This window comes from Thyridium curvatum (assembly GCF_004353045.1).
Source record: "Thyridium curvatum strain D216 chromosome Unknown NODE_43_length_354360_cov_84.162100, whole genome shotgun sequence".
In the NCBI taxonomy this organism is placed as follows: domain Eukaryota; kingdom Fungi; phylum Ascomycota; class Sordariomycetes; order Thyridiales; family Thyridiaceae; genus Thyridium; species Thyridium curvatum.
Window position 1 is genome coordinate 1 of NW_022156798.1, and position 17260 is coordinate 17260.

The 17260-nt window shown below is 57.8% G+C and overlaps 5 protein-coding genes across 5 annotated transcripts; 2 read left to right on the forward strand and 3 right to left on the reverse strand.

The window, feature by feature from the left end:
• Nucleotides 1-181: 181 nt before the first annotated feature.
• Nucleotides 182-1864, reverse strand: E0L32_007153 (uncharacterized protein; the record flags this gene model as incomplete). Its single annotated transcript, XM_031141865.1, has 1 exon — nt 182-1864. The coding sequence occupies one exon, from the start codon at nt 1862-1864 to the stop codon at nt 182-184; it is 1683 nt and encodes a 560-aa protein (XP_030993749.1).
• Nucleotides 1865-4520: 2656 nt separating this feature from the next.
• E0L32_007154 (uncharacterized protein) lies at nt 4521-5628 on the reverse strand (the record flags this gene model as incomplete). The annotated part of the gene is made up of 4 exons (XM_031141866.1): nt 4521-5284; nt 5344-5412; nt 5472-5493; nt 5554-5628. 4 exons carry the CDS (start codon nt 5626-5628, stop codon nt 4521-4523), a joined length of 930 nt encoding a protein of 309 aa, XP_030993750.1.
• Nucleotides 5629-7387: 1759 nt separating this feature from the next.
• On the forward strand, nt 7388-9751 carry E0L32_007155 (uncharacterized protein; the record flags this gene model as incomplete). Its single annotated transcript, XM_031141867.1, has 2 exons — nt 7388-8112; nt 8611-9751. 2 exons carry the CDS (start codon nt 7388-7390, stop codon nt 9749-9751), a joined length of 1866 nt encoding a protein of 621 aa, XP_030993751.1.
• Nucleotides 9752-9813: 62 nt separating this feature from the next.
• E0L32_007156 (uncharacterized protein) lies at nt 9814-10618 on the reverse strand (the record flags this gene model as incomplete). The annotated part of the gene is made up of 3 exons (XM_031141869.1): nt 9814-10153; nt 10225-10325; nt 10385-10618. 3 exons carry the CDS (start codon nt 10616-10618, stop codon nt 9814-9816), a joined length of 675 nt encoding a protein of 224 aa, XP_030993752.1.
• Nucleotides 10619-14375: 3757 nt separating this feature from the next.
• E0L32_007157 (uncharacterized protein) lies at nt 14376-16505 on the forward strand (the record flags this gene model as incomplete). The annotated part of the gene is made up of 1 exon (XM_031141870.1): nt 14376-16505. One exon carries the CDS (start codon nt 14376-14378, stop codon nt 16503-16505), a length of 2130 nt encoding a protein of 709 aa, XP_030993753.1.
• Nucleotides 16506-17260: the final 755 nt, after the last annotated feature.

A 17260-nucleotide genomic window follows, 5' to 3' on the forward strand; every position in this document is an offset into this window, starting at 1 on the left:
CCCCCCCCCCGTCTAAGAACTCCTTGCGCTAGTCGTAAAGCATCGTTCGGGGTCTCCCGTGTCTAGAGAGCAACATGGCGAGAGCAGTCGACCACTTCCCCCCCTCCCCTCTGCGTGACTCTTTCAGCCTTAAATCAGGCTCTCGAAATGGGGGATAAAAAGACGTTTTTTTTCTTCTTCTTCAATGGGCTCCTCCCCCGCCATTGACGGCCCCGGACGCCTCGTCTCTGCAGCGCTGGCACATGCACCACCCGCCCAGGCTGCCCTTGGCCCACTCCCTCCGCTGCTGGACCGGCAGGTCCACGTCGCAGTAGTGGTTCAGGATCTCCTCGCCGGCCCTGATGCCCCCGGGCCGGCCGCCCACGACCCGCTCCTCCCGGGCCCAGAGGCGCATGCGCCCGCCCCACTCCCAGGTGACGTTGGGGTCGCAGTCGTGGTTCGCCAGGCACCAGAGCGGGTGCACGGCCGCCACGTCGGGCCTGCCGTCGAGCCGGCTCTTGCGCGCCGAGGCCGTGCCCCTGAACTTGGAGTAGCACGTGTTGAAGACCCAGACGTCGTGCTCCGCGAGCGTCGCGAAGACGTCGACGTCCATCTTCTCCAGGATGTGCAGCGGCGTCTCGATGTTGTACTTGAAGTTGAAGGGCAGCGTCCACTCGGGCGGGGGCCCGGCGTTGGGGGACAGGTCGATGGCGTTTGAATCGGTCGGGATGAAGTCTCCCCAGATGTACTTGATCTCTTTGACTTCCAGGGGATGGATCTCCTGATGGTTTGACATGGCGAGAAGTCGGGCAAGGAGGAGGAGATATAAAGACTCGTCGGCATCCTTGGCTTCGGGGTCCTTGGCTATTGAATCGACATCCTTGTCGCAGACGGCCGGGTGGTAGAGTTCTTGCGCCTGCTGAAAGCAGAAGTCGTCGCAAAAGACCGTGTCGTAGCACTCGGGACAGTTGACGGCGGTCGAGCTGGCATCAAGAGGCGGAAGCTGAGTGCCACAGGCGTCGCAGGTGGACTCCTTGTGCCTGTTGTTGGCCGTCAGTAGGGAGTATTCTTGTAGCACGGTCTCCCCAGGTGCAATGTCCTCTGTCGCAAACAGCCCCAGTTGGTGGCATGTCGGTATGATGTCGTAGCTGTCGGTCTCGCTGGCGTTCTCCAGCAGGACGGGAAGCTCCGAGACCTGTACTGCGCACTTGGGCGCCATGGATGCCAGTTCTCCATTCAGAAAAGCCAAGGACTCGTCCGCGAACCGGTCCGGCTCGTGCGTGTTCCAGGGATAGACCTCTCGACGCACGACGCCGCTGTCTGGGAGGTCATTGGGGTTGAACTTGTCCTGGCGCAGTCTCCGGGTGGCGACCGTTTCGATATAGCCCTTGGTATTGAGAAGCTCCTGGTTGTTGGGGGCGGCCTCGAGACCCCGCTCGCAGAAGGTGTAGGCGCTTTTCAGGCAGCCACACAGCAGCAGATTCAAAGACAAGACTTGAAAGCACCGTATAGACGCGACGGCCGCGATCTTAAGGTGGATTTCCTCCCCGTCGGCTCCGTGGCCGGCCGCCAGATCGGACAGGCCGCTCCTGAGTGTGCCATACTGGAGGACGTCGGGAAAGGGTTCGTGGGAGTAGGCCGCAAGGGCATCCACGGCCTGTTGATGGTACTCAAAGTCCTCGTCCCGGACCTCATCAGTGAGCAGGAGGGACCGGTACGCATCGCCAGCGGCAAGGTCGGGATAGGCAAGGTCCGAATAGACGAGGGCACGCTCCAGGTAGAGAATGAGGTCGTAAGGAGAAGCCGCCAACGCCTCTGTCAGCTCCTGGCGACGTTCGAGTAAAGCAGCTACGCGGGGGTCGGTCTCATCGGCCGAGTCGTCCATAGTAGTAGTTGAAGGTGGTGGCGAAGAGGGCGAAGAGTCGGGGTGAAGATCGTTGTCATATCGGGACGGGCATGGACCGGTCTAGACAACCAGGATAGCCGCCGTTTGGAGAGTCTATGGACGCACCGCCTGGAGCCTGGACGACAACGATAACCAGCCCGGACGACTGTTGTTTGGTAGCGACAGACGGGACGGGCAGGGGACGAGACGGCAAGGGAATAAAGCAGAGATGGCTGTTTGTGGGTGGGCAGCTCTACACAAGGAGAGGAAGAGAGGTAGTCCTCCACTGGTTGATAGCTCTACTCTTCAGGCGCAGCAAGCAAGCAGTATCGCAACGACGGCTATGGAAGCTTCGGGGAGGAAGGAGTGGAGAACTCAAAGATCTGACAACAGAAAATGGGACAATGACGGCGGTCCAGAGTCTTGACGATATGAAAGGGCTCGAGAGCACGAGGGGTAGAGGCTGTCAGCGGTGCCACGAGACAGATCGACCCTGATTTTCCAAAGTTTTTGCCTGTTTGGGGGAGGGGAAGGGGAAAGGGCCTGGCAGCGCAGCTCTCTCTTTCTCTCTTCTTTTTCTTCTTCTTTTTTTTTCTTCTCTATACTTTTGACCGATATTTCCCACCTGCTGTATGTACAGCGGCACAGATGGTACACGCCACGAGGGAACAGTGTTATGACGTGCGAAGAGTCGAGGAAAGGAAAAAGGAGTAGAAGCAGAGAGAAGGAGAAGACAAGGCCAGCACTGAGAGATGCCCCTCTGTACTAACGAGGGGTTCACACCGGGCTCGTTGCCTTTCGCGCACACGATAAAGTTTCTTCCGCTAGTGAGAAGACCCTGTCCCGGGCTGTCCCACACCTCCTCGCCGTCAAATTTGCGGTTCTTCCATCTCAGGTACAAGTACTCTCTCCTCACTCTTGCGACGAGATGTGAGTGGATAGAATGCATGGATGGACGGATGGATGGATTGGGGGTACCCGTCCGCCAGTTTGTCCCCATTGACACTAAGACGACAGACACGCTACCCTCTTACCCTCTTACCCTCTTACCCTCTTACGCTGTCGGGAAAAGGCCCTCGGATTTGTGAGGTCTTACTCAGGCCAGGTCTTTTCTCGCGATTGATCAAAGGCGCGAATGTCTTGGATCCGGGGCTAGCCTCTTGGTCGCTAGGCTCGCTGGGCCACCTGCTGGTTGAGGAACCCTGCAGCACGTCAAATGTCGGAGGATCAAGACGATCGTCCTCTGTCTCTGTCTTAGCACGCGGCTGTTTCCCCCAAGGCGGGAAGCCCTAGGCGACACGTCTCCTGTCGATCGAAGCCATACCGAACGGCCTAGCCCCAACCGGTTGGTCGGCAGCGCCCGCATGTACATGCGTGCCAGCATGTTGCATCAGCGAGGTCAGCCAGCTTCTCGGCCGGAAAAGGTCATGTCATCGGAGTGCTTGGCGCCCGCACTGCACCTTGATCCTGGCCCTGGGCCCCCTTGTCTCGCTCGGGGCAATGTGCTGGAAAAGCTCGGGCGCCTGCAGTCCTAGGTTGCAAGCAATGCCAGATCCGGGCGTGTTTTCATGGCCTGACCCAGGCTGGGACATGCTGGTGAGTGTGGAGGCGTGTCGTCACTCTGGTCGGGGCCCCCCTGGACAGCAAAGAGACGGGACAGGCTAATGCGCGGTGAGCGAATGCCCAGTCGACAGGCGTCTTCTTCCTGAAGAGGAGAAGTCCTCGTCGTGGAAAACTTGGCGGGTAGAGACCGACAGGCTGCAGAGTACGAGGTCCAGAACGGCCCATTACAAGTACTGACCGATACTAGCCTAGGGCTAGATGTCGTCACACCGATTAGGGGTCTCAAACCCCTGGAGATCCCTACTTGTACAGTAGAAGCAGGGTTCACATCACGGGCTGTAGGGGTGTTTCCGCCCTATCATTGGCCTCTTTTGCATCCATGGATGCATCCATGATAGAAAAGAAGCAAAGAAGGGAGCGGCCCAAAATCATGCAGCGGTCTGGTCACAGCATTGGTGCCGAATCGTTGCATGGGGTGTCTTCAGCGTCGCACTACAGCCCGTAATAGAGGTCGGGGAAGTCCTCTTTCTTTTTCCAAGCCACAAGCTCGCTTGCGGCGCGATCCTTGCTTCTTCCAGGTGCTGGTCAGATTACCTAGTTGACGGACTGCTAGCAGAAATACTTGACTATCCATCAAGCTCATTGGTTTGAGGTAGTGGGATAGCCCTTCCGAGTTCAGGACAAGGATATGACAAGGATATTGATTGTTAAGATTGAGGTAGCTCCCGATGCACTTCTGTCAACTATTCAGACACCCACTTGCCCTCGTGCCATTCCCGTGACCACCGCTGAAATCATTTGACCAGTACAGAAACAGGTGTGGCAGACTGCCCGGCGCTATTGGCTACTAGTCATCGCCTCAAAAGCTCGAGTTTGTCCAGAGACGGAAGCACAGCCGGCAGAATAAGAAGTGGTCCTTGCCAGGCTGGCATGACAGGGGCCAGACCGGCAGGCTGCTCAGCACGATGCGTGGATGCGTCATGCGCGCTCGGGATCGAACTCTTGCTTCGGTCTATTCTAGATGCGAAATTTCTATTCTAGTGCTTACGGTTCCCGCGGCTCTCCTCTTGCCCACTGGCGACGATGGCTGTAATCATTGTGCAGCAGCTCGAAGGTCGCTCAGTGCGTCGACATAAAACGCCGGAGCGGCGACCGCGCCCTCCTTCTCCCAGTCCTCCTTCTTGTTGACCCCGGTGAGAACGGCTAGTGTGCCGCCGAGCTTCCCTTGGATGCCGAACTTGATGTCTGTGTCGAGTCTGTCGCCGATCATACACGTCCGTGAACGATCCAGCTGGAACTTGCCTTCCACCGCGTCCATCATGGCCTGGCTTGGCTTCCCCAAGGCAAGTGGCTGTTGACCAGTCATGTTGATCAGGGGAATCAGGATGGAACCCGCGCCGGGGAAGAAGTTCTTGTTCAGCGGCAATGTGCTGTCAAGGTTGGTAGCGAGGAACACAGCACCCCGTTTGAGGTATTGATATCCCATCGCGATCTTGTAGTAGTTGATGTGAAAGTCGAGGCCGGCCAGCACGACACCCACGTCAGGATCCAGCAGGGAACCATCCGCGATGCCCTGCCAGGCCTCCGGGTCCATGTCCTTCCTATAAGCAGGGTCCGTACCGCCGATGAAGGGGATGTTCTCGCTGCTCAGCTCATGCTCGATGCCGGCCTCGCCAATCACGTAGACCTTGTTTTTGGGGGCTGGTAGCTTGAGAATCCGCGAGATGTAGATGGCTGCAGAGTAAGCGGAGCCGAAAATGTCTTCCACGCCACTGGGAATGTCTTTTGACTCGAGCTTCTTCAGGTACTCCTCCCGTGACTTGGTAGAGTTGTTGGTCACAAAGACGGTCCTCTTGCCTGTCCGTAGGGTGTGAGGATATGATGCAATGAAACGAGGAAAGGCGCCGCTCTCTCACCCTGAGATCGTAGAAACTCAATTGTCTGCGGTATACCATCAAAGACGTGCTCTCCAGACCATAGAACTCCTACTTTGGGGTCAGGATGTCACCTGGAGGCAGAAGAAGAGATGTACGTGGAAATTTACCGTCACAGTCGATAAGAAAGGTCTACAACATCTCGTCAGGCTGAAAATACTTCAAAGCGAAGTCGGCTGGGGCAGGACATACATCAAACTTGTTGAGAAACTCCTTGGTGGCGGGTATGTCCCCGGTGAGGTATTTGGAAGGCGCTGCTTGAGCCATGGCGATGGCGGACAGGCAGCGGTGCCTCAAAATGTGCGCCAATGTACTTACGTGACGGTGAACGGTCTTCAGAAGGACTACGCAGTGATTATGAAAGTAGCTATGGTTCACGTTGTTGGGCCAGCTGGAAGATCGAATAGCTGAAGTTCAGGTCTTGGCAGCCGCAGAGAAGTCGGATGGAGCTTTGCTCCAAAAACAGCCAGGCTGAGATGCTGAGTCATTCAGATGAACTGTCGAGTGGGCGTCTGAATAGTTGATGGGAGTTCATCAGGAGCTACCTTACCTTACCTCAATCTTACGCAGTCAAGTACTTCTGTTAGCAGTCTGTCAAGTAATTTGACCATCACTTGACTGTGCAGGCTATGTTGGCTCTCAGACATGTGCTGCTTCGAACAGACAACCAGTCAAGAGAGGCGGAGCAGCACATCTGGAGCTACTTGTACTCCCTCGACTCCGTACATGTTGCCAGCTCTCTACCTAAATTACCTACCTCCACTGTAAATTCTGGTAGATTCTCCCCTCCACAGAGGGACCCATCTGTAGAACTCATCCATCCCGCTGGACAGCCCACCTGGCCCCTACCTTATCGTTACCTACCTCCTACCTTAGTATCAATCAGAAAGAAGCCGCTGGCTGGTATGCCGGTGAATGAATGACGCCATCGCCACACCACTTGGCTCCCCGCAGTCGTCTGCTACGAGGGTCTCGGAGATTGCTCACCGGGTTTCCAAAGATCTGAAAGCCCAGTGCCTCATGTTTGTTTCTTTTCAGAATTGTCCTACTCGTACAAGCAAGATGCTCCTGAGGGCAAGAGGATATGATATCTCTTTGCATTCCCGCCATAGCCTGTTGAGGTGATGATCCGCCAACCGGGCAGCATCAGCGCGAGACCATGAGTAAGCAAGCTTCTTGTCATGCTCGTTGCCGCTGAAGCAAGTGAGTGAGTACGATAGATACCTATTGAAAGTTGCAAATAAGCCCGGGCCCTGAATGGAAATGCCATGCAAAAAGGGAGACCCGCGGGGCGGGGAGGAGGGGTGGTGGGCGGTGTGCCTGACAACCTGGGAACTTTTCTTATCTGTAGGGAGGCAGCAAGGTAACCTAGCACTCCGAGGTACCTGAATTGTATCCGCAAATAGAGTGCCAAGAGAGGCTTTTTCGGGCATCAACATGATGTCAATTCGACGAAGGTACAACCATTTGGCAGAGCTCGACACGGTTCCAGAGCTATGGCGATAACTATGCCTGCCGTAGAAACGACTAGGATGAGCGGTGGGAGCGGGGATCGACGTGCACAGACGGTTGTTGCGCTGGGATGGATGCTTAAACTTAGTGCCCGTATCGCCTTGTCAGTGGAAAAAAATCCATGAATGTGCCACGCCCCCCACTTGATAGGCTCAGTACCGGCCACAACGCTCCATTATCATCTCTCTAGAATCTCCAGGAAACGGGCACTTTCTGTTCAAAACATCCCATGCGGGCAATCCTATTCTTAGGTAGATATCGATATCCCCTACGAGACATCATCCTCCAAGACATCGTCCTCAAGACTGCCCTGTCGCATCTGCCCAGCCCGACTCGCTCAGCGGAGCGCAAAGCATCAGCTACCTACTTTATCCTCTAACCTCTAACTACAAACTACCTTATCCATCCACGCACGCCTCATCGCTAAGAGCAAGCACCCGATCGACAGAAACTGGCCTCTCGACGCTCGTCCCTAGACAAGCCGCCTACCCCATAAGTCCTGCGAACAGACAATATGGGACAGCAGACGAACCTCTTCAACTTTCCAGACGTAGGTGCTCTCGCGCCTGCGCTGAGAACCTACGTCGTACAGTGCCAAAATGCCGGCCTCAACCGCCATGGCGTATTCAAGGTTGGCGTGTCTGGAGGAAGTTTACCTGCCACTCTGGCCAAGGCACTGCTCGCGCCTGCTTCGGGACCCGAAGACACAGTCCAGTTCGACAAGTGGGAGATCTTCTTCGCTGATGAGCGAGCCGTGCCCCTCAACCACGAAGATTCCAACTATGCCCTCCTGAAAAAGGAGCTGCTCGACAAGATCCCCGCCGAGGCTGGCCAACCCACAGTCCACACGATCGACGAGACCTATCTCAACGACACCCAGGAGCTTGCCGATCAGTACGAACAGGTCCTCGTCAGATCCTTCGCGAGTAGAGATAGCGTCAAGCTTCCGATCTTTGACCTGCTCCTGCTTGGCTGCGGCCCCGACGGCCACACCTGCAGCCTGTTCCCCGGCCACGAGCTGCTCCGCGAGACCAGCGCCTGGGTCGCCCCCATCGAGGACAGCCCCAAGCCGCCGCCCAAGCGGATAACCCTGACGCTCCCCGTCGTGACGCACAGCGTGCGCGTCGCATTCGTCGCGACCGGCGCGGGCAAGAAGGATATCATGAAGCAGATCTTCGACGAGGACAGCGGTCTCCCCACGACCCTGGTCAACGAGGGCTGTGGGGACAGGTGCAGCTGGTTTGTCGACAACCCCGCAATCGAGGGCGTTACCTTTCCCAAGCGAGCTTTCAACCTATGAAGGAGATATCAAAAAGATGGAGTCCCGGCGGGGACTCAACGGCGGCTCTCTGCGCTGGAATAGAGGCCTTGACGCTGGAAGCCGTGGCGATGCGGGGCACGCCCGCCGACCGTCTAGCAGGCAGCGCAGTACACGTTGCTGAAGGTCAACTGTTGTTTTCTTGCGCGCGCGTAAGGTATTGCATTAGATCATAAATGGAACTATTTCTATTCTATACTGTTTCGGTCCGTTGGTACTGCTCTTGTTTTGCTCTTGACCAGTCTCGTGAACTTGCTGGTTTACGATCCAAGAATGTTGACTATATGACGGTGGATATATTGTCTTGTATAAAGATATCTCCCAATATATAATAGGTATTTGGTTGAGCCACTCTGGCTTTTGGAAATTTCATGCACAAGTCCGTACTCGAGATAATGGCGGCAACGGGATCGGGCTAGGAAACGCCATGTCGCCCACGTGTTGTATGAGGTGAGGGCGCTTTCCCTTTCGTCGACAAAGCCCGAATTTTCTCTATTTGCCCACCCTCTTCTCCCGCACGAAGAAGGCAGCCAGCAAGGCCAGGACCAGAAACACGGCGTTGGAGGCGAAGACGGTCATGGTCGCGAGCTGGTAGCACCGCCTGACGACGGCCGCGACGGCCGGCTCGAGCTGCCGGATGTAGTCGATGCTCTGGCGCACGCGCTCCTCGACCTCGCGGGCGGCGTCGCCGCTGCCGAGGCGCGCCGCGAGCTGGGTGCGCAGGACCTGCTGCAGGACGGCGGACTGGATGCTGATGCCGAGGGCGGAGCCCAGCGAGCGGAAGAGGTAGGAGCAGGCGATGGCGACGGCGGCGTCCTCGCGCGCCGCGTTGGAGATGAGGCCCACGAGCGTCGTCGTCAGGCCCGCCCCGGCGCCCAGGGAGGTCAGGACCAGCCCGGCCACGGTGCCGGCCTTCATGGCGGACTGGGCGCCCGCGCCGCCGCCGACGACGCCGCCCGAGAAGAGGGCCAGGGGCGCGCAGCTGAGCAGCAGGGCCGCGTAGCTGGCGACCGTGACCCAGTAGTACCGCCCCGTGCGGCGGATGACGAGCCCCGCGCCCACGGACGCCGACACGCCGGCCACGGAGCCCGGGATGAGCAGCAGGCCCGACTGCACGGCCGACAGGCCGTCGACGGCCTGGTACAGCAGGGGCAGGAAGAAGAGGGTCGGCATCTGGCCGGCCGTGCCCCAGAAGTTGGCCATGAAGCAGGCGAACAGGGAGCGGTCGAAGATGACGTGGCCCGGCGCGAAGGGGTGCGAGGCGACGCGCATCTCGACGGCGACGAAGACGGCGAAGAGGGCCGGCGAGGCGGCGAGGGGCGCGACCGTCGAGCCGCGGCGCCAGCCGTTGTTGGAGCCGTTGTCGAGGCCGACGAGCAGCGAGGCCACGGCGGCGACGAGGGTGAAGGCGCCGAGGAAGTCGACGCGCGTGAGCTTCTCGAGCCAGTGGGCGTGGTCCTTGCGCGGCAGGTGCAGGACGAAGTAGACGGCTGCGAAGGCGACGAGGCAGAGCGGGGCCTGGCCGATGAAGGACCTGACAGGGGGCGGCAAGGGGATTAGCGAAATCTCTTTTTTTGTTGTTTTTGACTGAAGAAAGCAGGAACAGACAGTCGGGGGGGGCATTACCATCTCCAACCGACCGAGTCGGCGAGCAGTCCGCCCAGGGGCGCGCCGGTAGCCGTCCCGGCGGCAAAGATGATGTTGATGTAGCCCTGCCAGACGCCGCGGTCGCGGAGGGGCACGATGTCGGTCATGAGGATGGAGACGACGGCGTTCATGCCGCCGCCGCCGATGCCGCCGATGGCCCGGGCGACGACGAGCTGCGTCATGTCCCGCGCGAGGCCGCACCCCAGGCACCCGAGGCCGAAGACGAGGTAGGAGAAGAGCAGGCATTCCTTGCGGCCGAAGATGTCGCTGAGCTTGCCGTACAGGGGCTGGAAGCTCGTCAAGGTCAAGAAATACCTGGGATGGACGGGACAGTCAGTCAGTAAGTAAGGGGGAGGGAGCCAGACACTGGTGTGTGAGCTGCCTACGCTGTCGCTATCCAGCTCGTGCTGTTGAGTGCGTTGAGATCGCTCCCGATCTTGGCGTAGGTGGCGACCGCCAGCAGCTGGTCCAGGGCACACAGAAAGATCTAGAGGGATCGTTTAGCAAACAGGTGATGCACCGATTCGAGCCCGGTTCTCAACTTACACCGATGCCAATGGCCGGCACCAAGATGGGGAGCTTGGCGGCAACCTCGGGCAGGCCCTCCCGCGTCTCCGAGTCCGCTGCCTCGGCCGAGTCCGTGGCAGCGCCGTTAGGCTGCCCAAAGGTTCCGTTCGAGGCGGGCGTTTCCGCATCGGCAGAGTCCCGGGCCGCGACGGTTGAGCCTCCGAGCAGAGGGCTCGTCTCCCGGGGCCCGGCCTGTGCGCCCCCGTCCCGCATCCTCTCGTTCTTGGCGGGTACCTGGGCGGCGGAGCTATGGCACTCGGAGAGGCGATGCCGAGTTATTCTGTGCCTGGTGGTGAATCTTGCTTTACGAGAGAGACAGACCAAATTGACCTTACGCTCGGGGGCCTTCTTGCCTTTACGGAGGCTACAGTTTCACCAGTTTGTGATCAAAGAATTCCCTATCTGATCGGCAGAGCGCGTGCGAGTGCGGGCAAAGGGCCGGTCCTCGGAGATGGGAGCCCACCAACCCCGGAACCCCCCCCGCACGGGTTGGTAAGCAATCCCGCGCGGTGCCAATTCGCGAAATGTCGAAATGTCATGGGGTGGGTTGGTCAAGTCGGCGTTTTGCTGGACTGATAAGGAACAGACAGACATGCGACTTTTTTGAGCAAACGATGACCCTTCCCCTTTTCCTTCAACCTTTGTCATTTCGGGATCTTGCGGCGAGACCAGACACACCGTCACTTTCACAGGCGCATTAGTGTGTTGAGCCAATCTGCCCAAGTCATCCCATCCTTGTGGTCCATGTGATAAAAAGTAAGCCGTTAGATGAATGACCTGCCGTCGCGCACCGTGGGATGCACGATGCGGGGCGCGTCGCCCGTGGTCAATCTCCGACCAGGCCGAACACTGTAAATAGCTGCGCTATGGTTGGATCATCCGGCCTGCGTTCCCTCGCACCGTCGACAGCCATGGCTATGTCCTCGGAATAGTCCACATGAGCCTCGAACAGTGGCTTGAATTCTAGCATCAGAGCTGGGAAACTCGTGTGGAAGCAGACAGACCTGACTGGAAGGAATGCCAAGAATTGGCTCTCGGTAGGGATGAAATACCTAGAGCATGATGGGGGAATGGGGGAATGTCTGCATCATATAAAGAATACCATGATGGGTCCAGAATGGCTTCTTGAGGGCCGAGCTGGCCCCTGCCAGCCGTTGAGAGAGGATCTAGGAGCAAGACTCGTCTCCACTGTCGCCTCGGATCGCGAGCCTCGTACATTCCCACGCGTGGAGGGCGAGACTCGGTTGAAGCAATTACGCAGATTTAGCGCATGCAGGTTTCACTCAGGGCACACCCACTCTCTGCAATTGACTGATGTATCTCGCGTGGGACGAGAACGGCCTGCGAGCCGCCAGCCATGCAGATCAGATGAGATGAACCGCATCTGGATAGGTATCTCGAAGAACATTTCTCTCGGGGGTAAAGGGACCAACCATGACAACAGGCAGAAGAAAGGACACCAACTGACGCGGTGTGCCACACCAGTTCCAACCTGCGGCACTTGGTGGCTGCAGAGGAGCAATATCGCTTACCAGGACCCGGCATAAGCGGATGCAGGTACGCGGACGCCTCATGGGACTTTTGGTAACCAAAGTCGAGGTCGAAAAAAGCAAAGACTACGGGGTAGTTCGAGGTCTGACTACCGTGCGTAAGATACCGTTGTTGCCGAGAAAGCTGCGGTGCTCTGAACTCCGTACAATACAGGCTGCGACGCAAGGAGGCTCTTGACAGTACGGAGTAACTACCTAGCTGTAGGCGACCTTGGCTGTTTGCTCCGGAACTCAAGCGGAGGAGAGGTGGTTCTCGACGCAACGCTGAAGGTTTAGCTCGCTGCAACGCCATTGTCTGTGCTTTGTCGTCCAGAGCCCGGTAAGTTGCAACGTACGTACAGGGGCCCTGCTTTGCTCCGTGCATAAGGCAGCATCCCGGCTTTCAAACGTCATGCCTGCCAGGGCGATCTTTTGTTGTTCTGCCTTGTTGTCGATGTGGTACCGTCTTCCAAAACCCAGGTTTTACTTTGGGCCTGCCCAAGGACTCGGAGGTTAATCTTATTTCCTTGGGGCGTTTCAGAATCTCAGCGTGGCGGTGCGGAGTGCGTGGGAGAGCACTGGTCCCCCCTGGACCGGTACGGTCCTCCAATTAGTCCCTGCGTCGATCGCGGTGCAGGCCCCTGGGGATGTGTGGCCGCCGCAGCCGGTCTTTGGGACGAGCTGTCCCCCTCGACGGTCGACGGGGTTTGCGTGAACCGGGCTCCTGGCCTGCAACTCCAGCGATCCCAGGCTTTTGTCGTCTGAAAAACGCCGTGATGTGCGCTTTTTTCGATCCACTGCCACAGCCGAGGGCAAGAGAAAACCCCCCCCTGCTGCGGCATCTGTTCGCTTGCTAGCGACGCACACTATCGCGCGCCTGGATGCCCAGAGCCTTTTCTCGCCTGTAGCCACATTCCCGCCATGAGCGAACAACTTCCAAACTCCAAACCCGCCCCCTCGTTAGCGTCCTGGAGCGCAGCGACGGACAGGACGGAGAACCTGCTCAGGCACGCGGTGGCGCCCCGTTGCTCAGCTCCGCAGGGTTCTGGGTTCATGCCAGTGGAGTCGGCCAATGTGGAAGAAGTGGCATTTTTAACCACAAGAGGGCCGCAGAGGCCACAGAGGAATATGGCAAAAGTCCACCAAGTCTGTCGGTGCCCAGGCACGGCATGAGGCTTCAAACAAGGCCCCCGTGGCACACAATATACCCAAGTCATATCATCAATCATTAGCTGTCCTGCCGTGCCAACCCGCGCGCATTCCCTTGCCCCGACGCCCCGCGTCATCCAATGCCAACTGCCGTCATCAAGGTTCAGTGTGCGTATGGATTCCTGTCCTTTGCGGTCGTGTAATACTCGTATTTCTCACCGTGCTACGTAGGTATTTGGGGGATGGCTACCAGAGTTCAATCCGGCCTTGATCGTGGGTACCTCCACAGCTTCACCTTTCCTGCATTTTTTTTTTCTCTCTTTTGCTTCTTTGGCGTCTTGTGAACGGGAGGCCGGTAAGTGGTTGTTTCAGCTTGCCAGGGGTGGGCATGGTTAAATCGATCCACCTCATTTGATCGCCAACGGAACGTCTGTCGACAAGGCGGGCGAGCAGGGGTGGACATTGACTGCATGCCATACGGAGGAGAGCGAACAGCCAAGACAGCGTTGGTCCCCACCAGCATTGTACTTGTATTGTAGACTAGGTATTAGTCGCGATCTCATAGTAGCGTGGGTGTGGAGGAACCTGCAGTGTGGATGGATGGGATGGATGGGGGTGATGGTGGGTTTGGTTGGCTGGCGACCTGGATGCTTGTGAATCTTGGTATGGGCTCGCTCCCAAATGTCGTGGGTTTTGCAGGGGCTGTGCCAGGAACTGGAGCCCTCTTGCTCTTCTTGTCCGTGTCATTCATCCCTCGCATCATCCTGATGTGTTGCATTTGACCTCTCTTTTAAACTCGATTTCCCTAGCAAGCCAGCTCTCGGCCAGGCTTGTGTTTTATGTATGGGACTAGTTCTCCAGCTGCATCGCCTCAGTCCTTACAGAAAACCCTACGTACATACCTACTTACCTCCAGTCTTTTCCCAACCTTGTGATATTCCAGAGGCCGTACTCCGTACCCCGTCGAAACTAGAGCTTCCTGGTCTGTCCGACGCTTCCGCAGCTCTCATCCTCGGCAGCCCTCATCCTACTGCTTACTTACACATACACACACACACACACACACACACACACACATATCCAAAAAAAACAGACCCTCGCACAGGACCCCTTCCCGCGGAGGATATATTCGCAACACCAGATGCGGGCCCTCTTGTCATCCTTCGGAAAGTAAAAGAAAGGAGGACCAAGAGCATTTTGTGGCCCTGGCCGAATCATAGCACGGGTATCCCGACCGCATCCCGCTGCGCCTCATTTATCCTGCCTGCCCTTCCTATAGGTACCTGGGAATCATGTTGGCCTCGCCGCAGTCCCTCCAGACCCCTAAAACCGGGCGGTCGCGCTTCTCCAAGGCGTTGCCAGCTCCTCCTCCCGAGCTCGCCAACAACACAGCTCCTGTCCGGACGATACCCGAGTCCACGATGGAAACGACCGCAGACATGTTTCCGAGTGTGCCGGCACCTCCGCCCAAGCAAGAGGATGCAGCTGCGAGGCCGTTGAACTCGCCTCTGCCCCCGCTGCCCATGCTGAAGAGGAAGGCCAACCCGCCGCCTCCCATGTCTATTCCTAGACGCCCTGTCGGCAACACGGTGCCTCCTGCTGAGAAGTCGCCTGCGGCTTCCATATCGAGTCTGCTGTCTGCCTACTCGCGGACTTCGGAAGAGTCGGTGGTCAAGTCTTCGGAAGGCACGGCCAGCACCAAGACGTCCTACATCGCGACTTCGCCGAGCCAGGAGACGTCCCTGAGCTACCTCAAGCGCGACAGCATCTTCACTCCTCTGTCGCTCCTCTCCTTTGACGATGAGCCACAAAGACCCGCGGCGCAGGCTCAAAGGTCGCCTGTGGACGAAAGGGACAGCCCTGCGCCGCCGCCTCCCTTGAAGGATCCGAAGCGGCCATCGCCGCCGCAGCAGCAGCAGCAGCAACCGCTGTCAAAGACCACCGCACCGGCAGCCGAGTCTGCGCAGGCCAGCTCTCCCACAACATCGTCCACACCCACCAATTCCTCGCCCTCGCAGCTCTTGCGCCGCCGGTCCCTAAAATCGGAAAAGAGCCTCGCACTGCCCGATCTCAGATTGCAGGTCAGTCATGGATCAACTGCGCAGTCACAATTACCAGACGCCCCGCCCAGCATCAGCCCGCTCTTCCCCCCTCAGCCCGCCTTTGCTCGCGAAGAAGCTGCCTCGCCACGGATACCCCGTTCTGCTCCGCTCGGACTGCCCGGCCGCAACATTCGCCCAGCAGTTTCGCAAGAGCAACTAGCTCAGCCAGCGCCAAGGATGGGCGAGGTCGTGTCCAAGGTCGAGACCAAGGTCGAGTCGAGGTTGGCGAAGAAGGATGCAAGGAGCCCCATGACGGAACCGAAGCCCGAGGAGGCTCAGCAGCGTTCCCAAACGCCCAAGTCCCCGATCAAGCGGCTGCCGACGCCCGAGTACGAGCAGCACGATGTGCAGAAGCCGCTCGTGGAAACGATCGTCTCCCCGGAATCGCCAGCGTCTTCGCCAGAGCTCCCTTCGCAGGAGAAGGATGCCGCCAAGGCACCGATCTCGCGAAAGGCAATCGGTGTAGGTCTGCCTTCCAATGTAAGGCCAATGAAGAGCATACCCCAGTTTCCAACACCCCCGAGCAAGGCTCCCGAGAGGAGACTGAACGAGCCTCGACAATCGCCCCAGCCGTCGCCACTCCCAAAAAGTCCCGTGCCGCCCGAGAAGGATCAGACGCAGGTTCGACTCACGCCGCAGCCGTCCCCGCTCCCGAGGGGGTCCCCGCTACCAAAGAGCCCTGCGCCCAACCGAGCGACGCCGCAATCGGAGACAGCACAGTTTCCAGCACGCACGACTTCGAGAGGCGTCGAACAGCCCGCCCCCGCTGTTCTCCGACGGGAGCCCGCATCTCAGGTGTCACCAGTGAGCGACAAGGCTCCGGCGGCGGCGGAGCCAACTCGCAGCTCGAGCCAGGAGAAGAAGAGCCTCGAGACGATCAGGGCCCCGCGCCCTCAGCTTTCTCTGGATATTTCAGAGCCTAATCTCGGTTTCGACGCGAAGGAGGCGTCGCCCGCGGTCGACATTCCTGCTTTCCCCCTGGCCTTCTCGAACCCGGAGCCGCCAGGCACGGTATTCCCGGCGAAGCCGGTGGGCCAGAAGCACTTCCAGTGCTATCAAGGCCACCGCAGCATGGGCGCGGACAGGAACTTCAACTACCCGCTCGCTTGCCAGGTGTGCCTCAAGCAGGATACAGAGGTGCGCTTCAAGTGCCGGTGGTGCTACCTGCGGATCTGCCAGAGCTGCATGGAGATCTTCCAGGAGAACGGGCGGGACCTCAAGTACCTGATCGACCACTGCCACGATGCGAAGACACCCAAGGAGACGACGTCCTTCGGAGACGTGCTGCCACCAGTACCTGTCGCGCAAGGTGCGGACTAATTTGCAGATTGTACAAAGCGAAAGAGAAAGAAAAAAAGAAGAAATCACTAGATAAGGGGGTATCGCATTACGATGTATGGGTACGATACATGAAAAGGGATCCTGGAGGTCAACGGACAACGGACACCTGTGTATAGATTGGGTTGCGGCGTTTCTTCTGGCTTTGTTTTTAAGGATACCACTACACACACCCCCTTTTGACCTATGGCCGCTTCATAGGAAGAGGCAGGATTCATCATTGACCTTTTATCTTTTTTTTCACATTCGATTCTAGAGACCGTGCAATAGCGGTGGCTTGAATTCATAGCGATGAGCATGCTTTTGACGAGTCCCCGTCATGAAGGTGACAAGGCACAGGGTTTGCAATCTTGATGCCTGCATAGGTTGCTTGCTGAATACAAGAGCTTGAAGTCGTCTCTCCAAACTGTTCCCTCCAAACTGTTCTCTCCAAACTGTCTGGCACACTTAGTCCCTCTCTTGAGAACGGGTACCATTGAGTTTGCAGGCTGGGTTACCTACCTTAGCTCTTGAGCCACCATGACCCTCTTCGTTTAGCTGGAAGCTAACTAGATGTTGTAAGACGCGTCAGAACGCGTCTTTCTTTAATTCTTCTTTAGCTTTGCTTGGACCCTTGGCAGGATCTAACTACTTGTACTTTACAGAGAGTACTTTGAAGGTGAGACCTGCAGCAACCAACAGCAGCAGCCTCGAGTCTGTGCGCGCGTGCATATGCGCAGATCAATTGGGGGGCCACA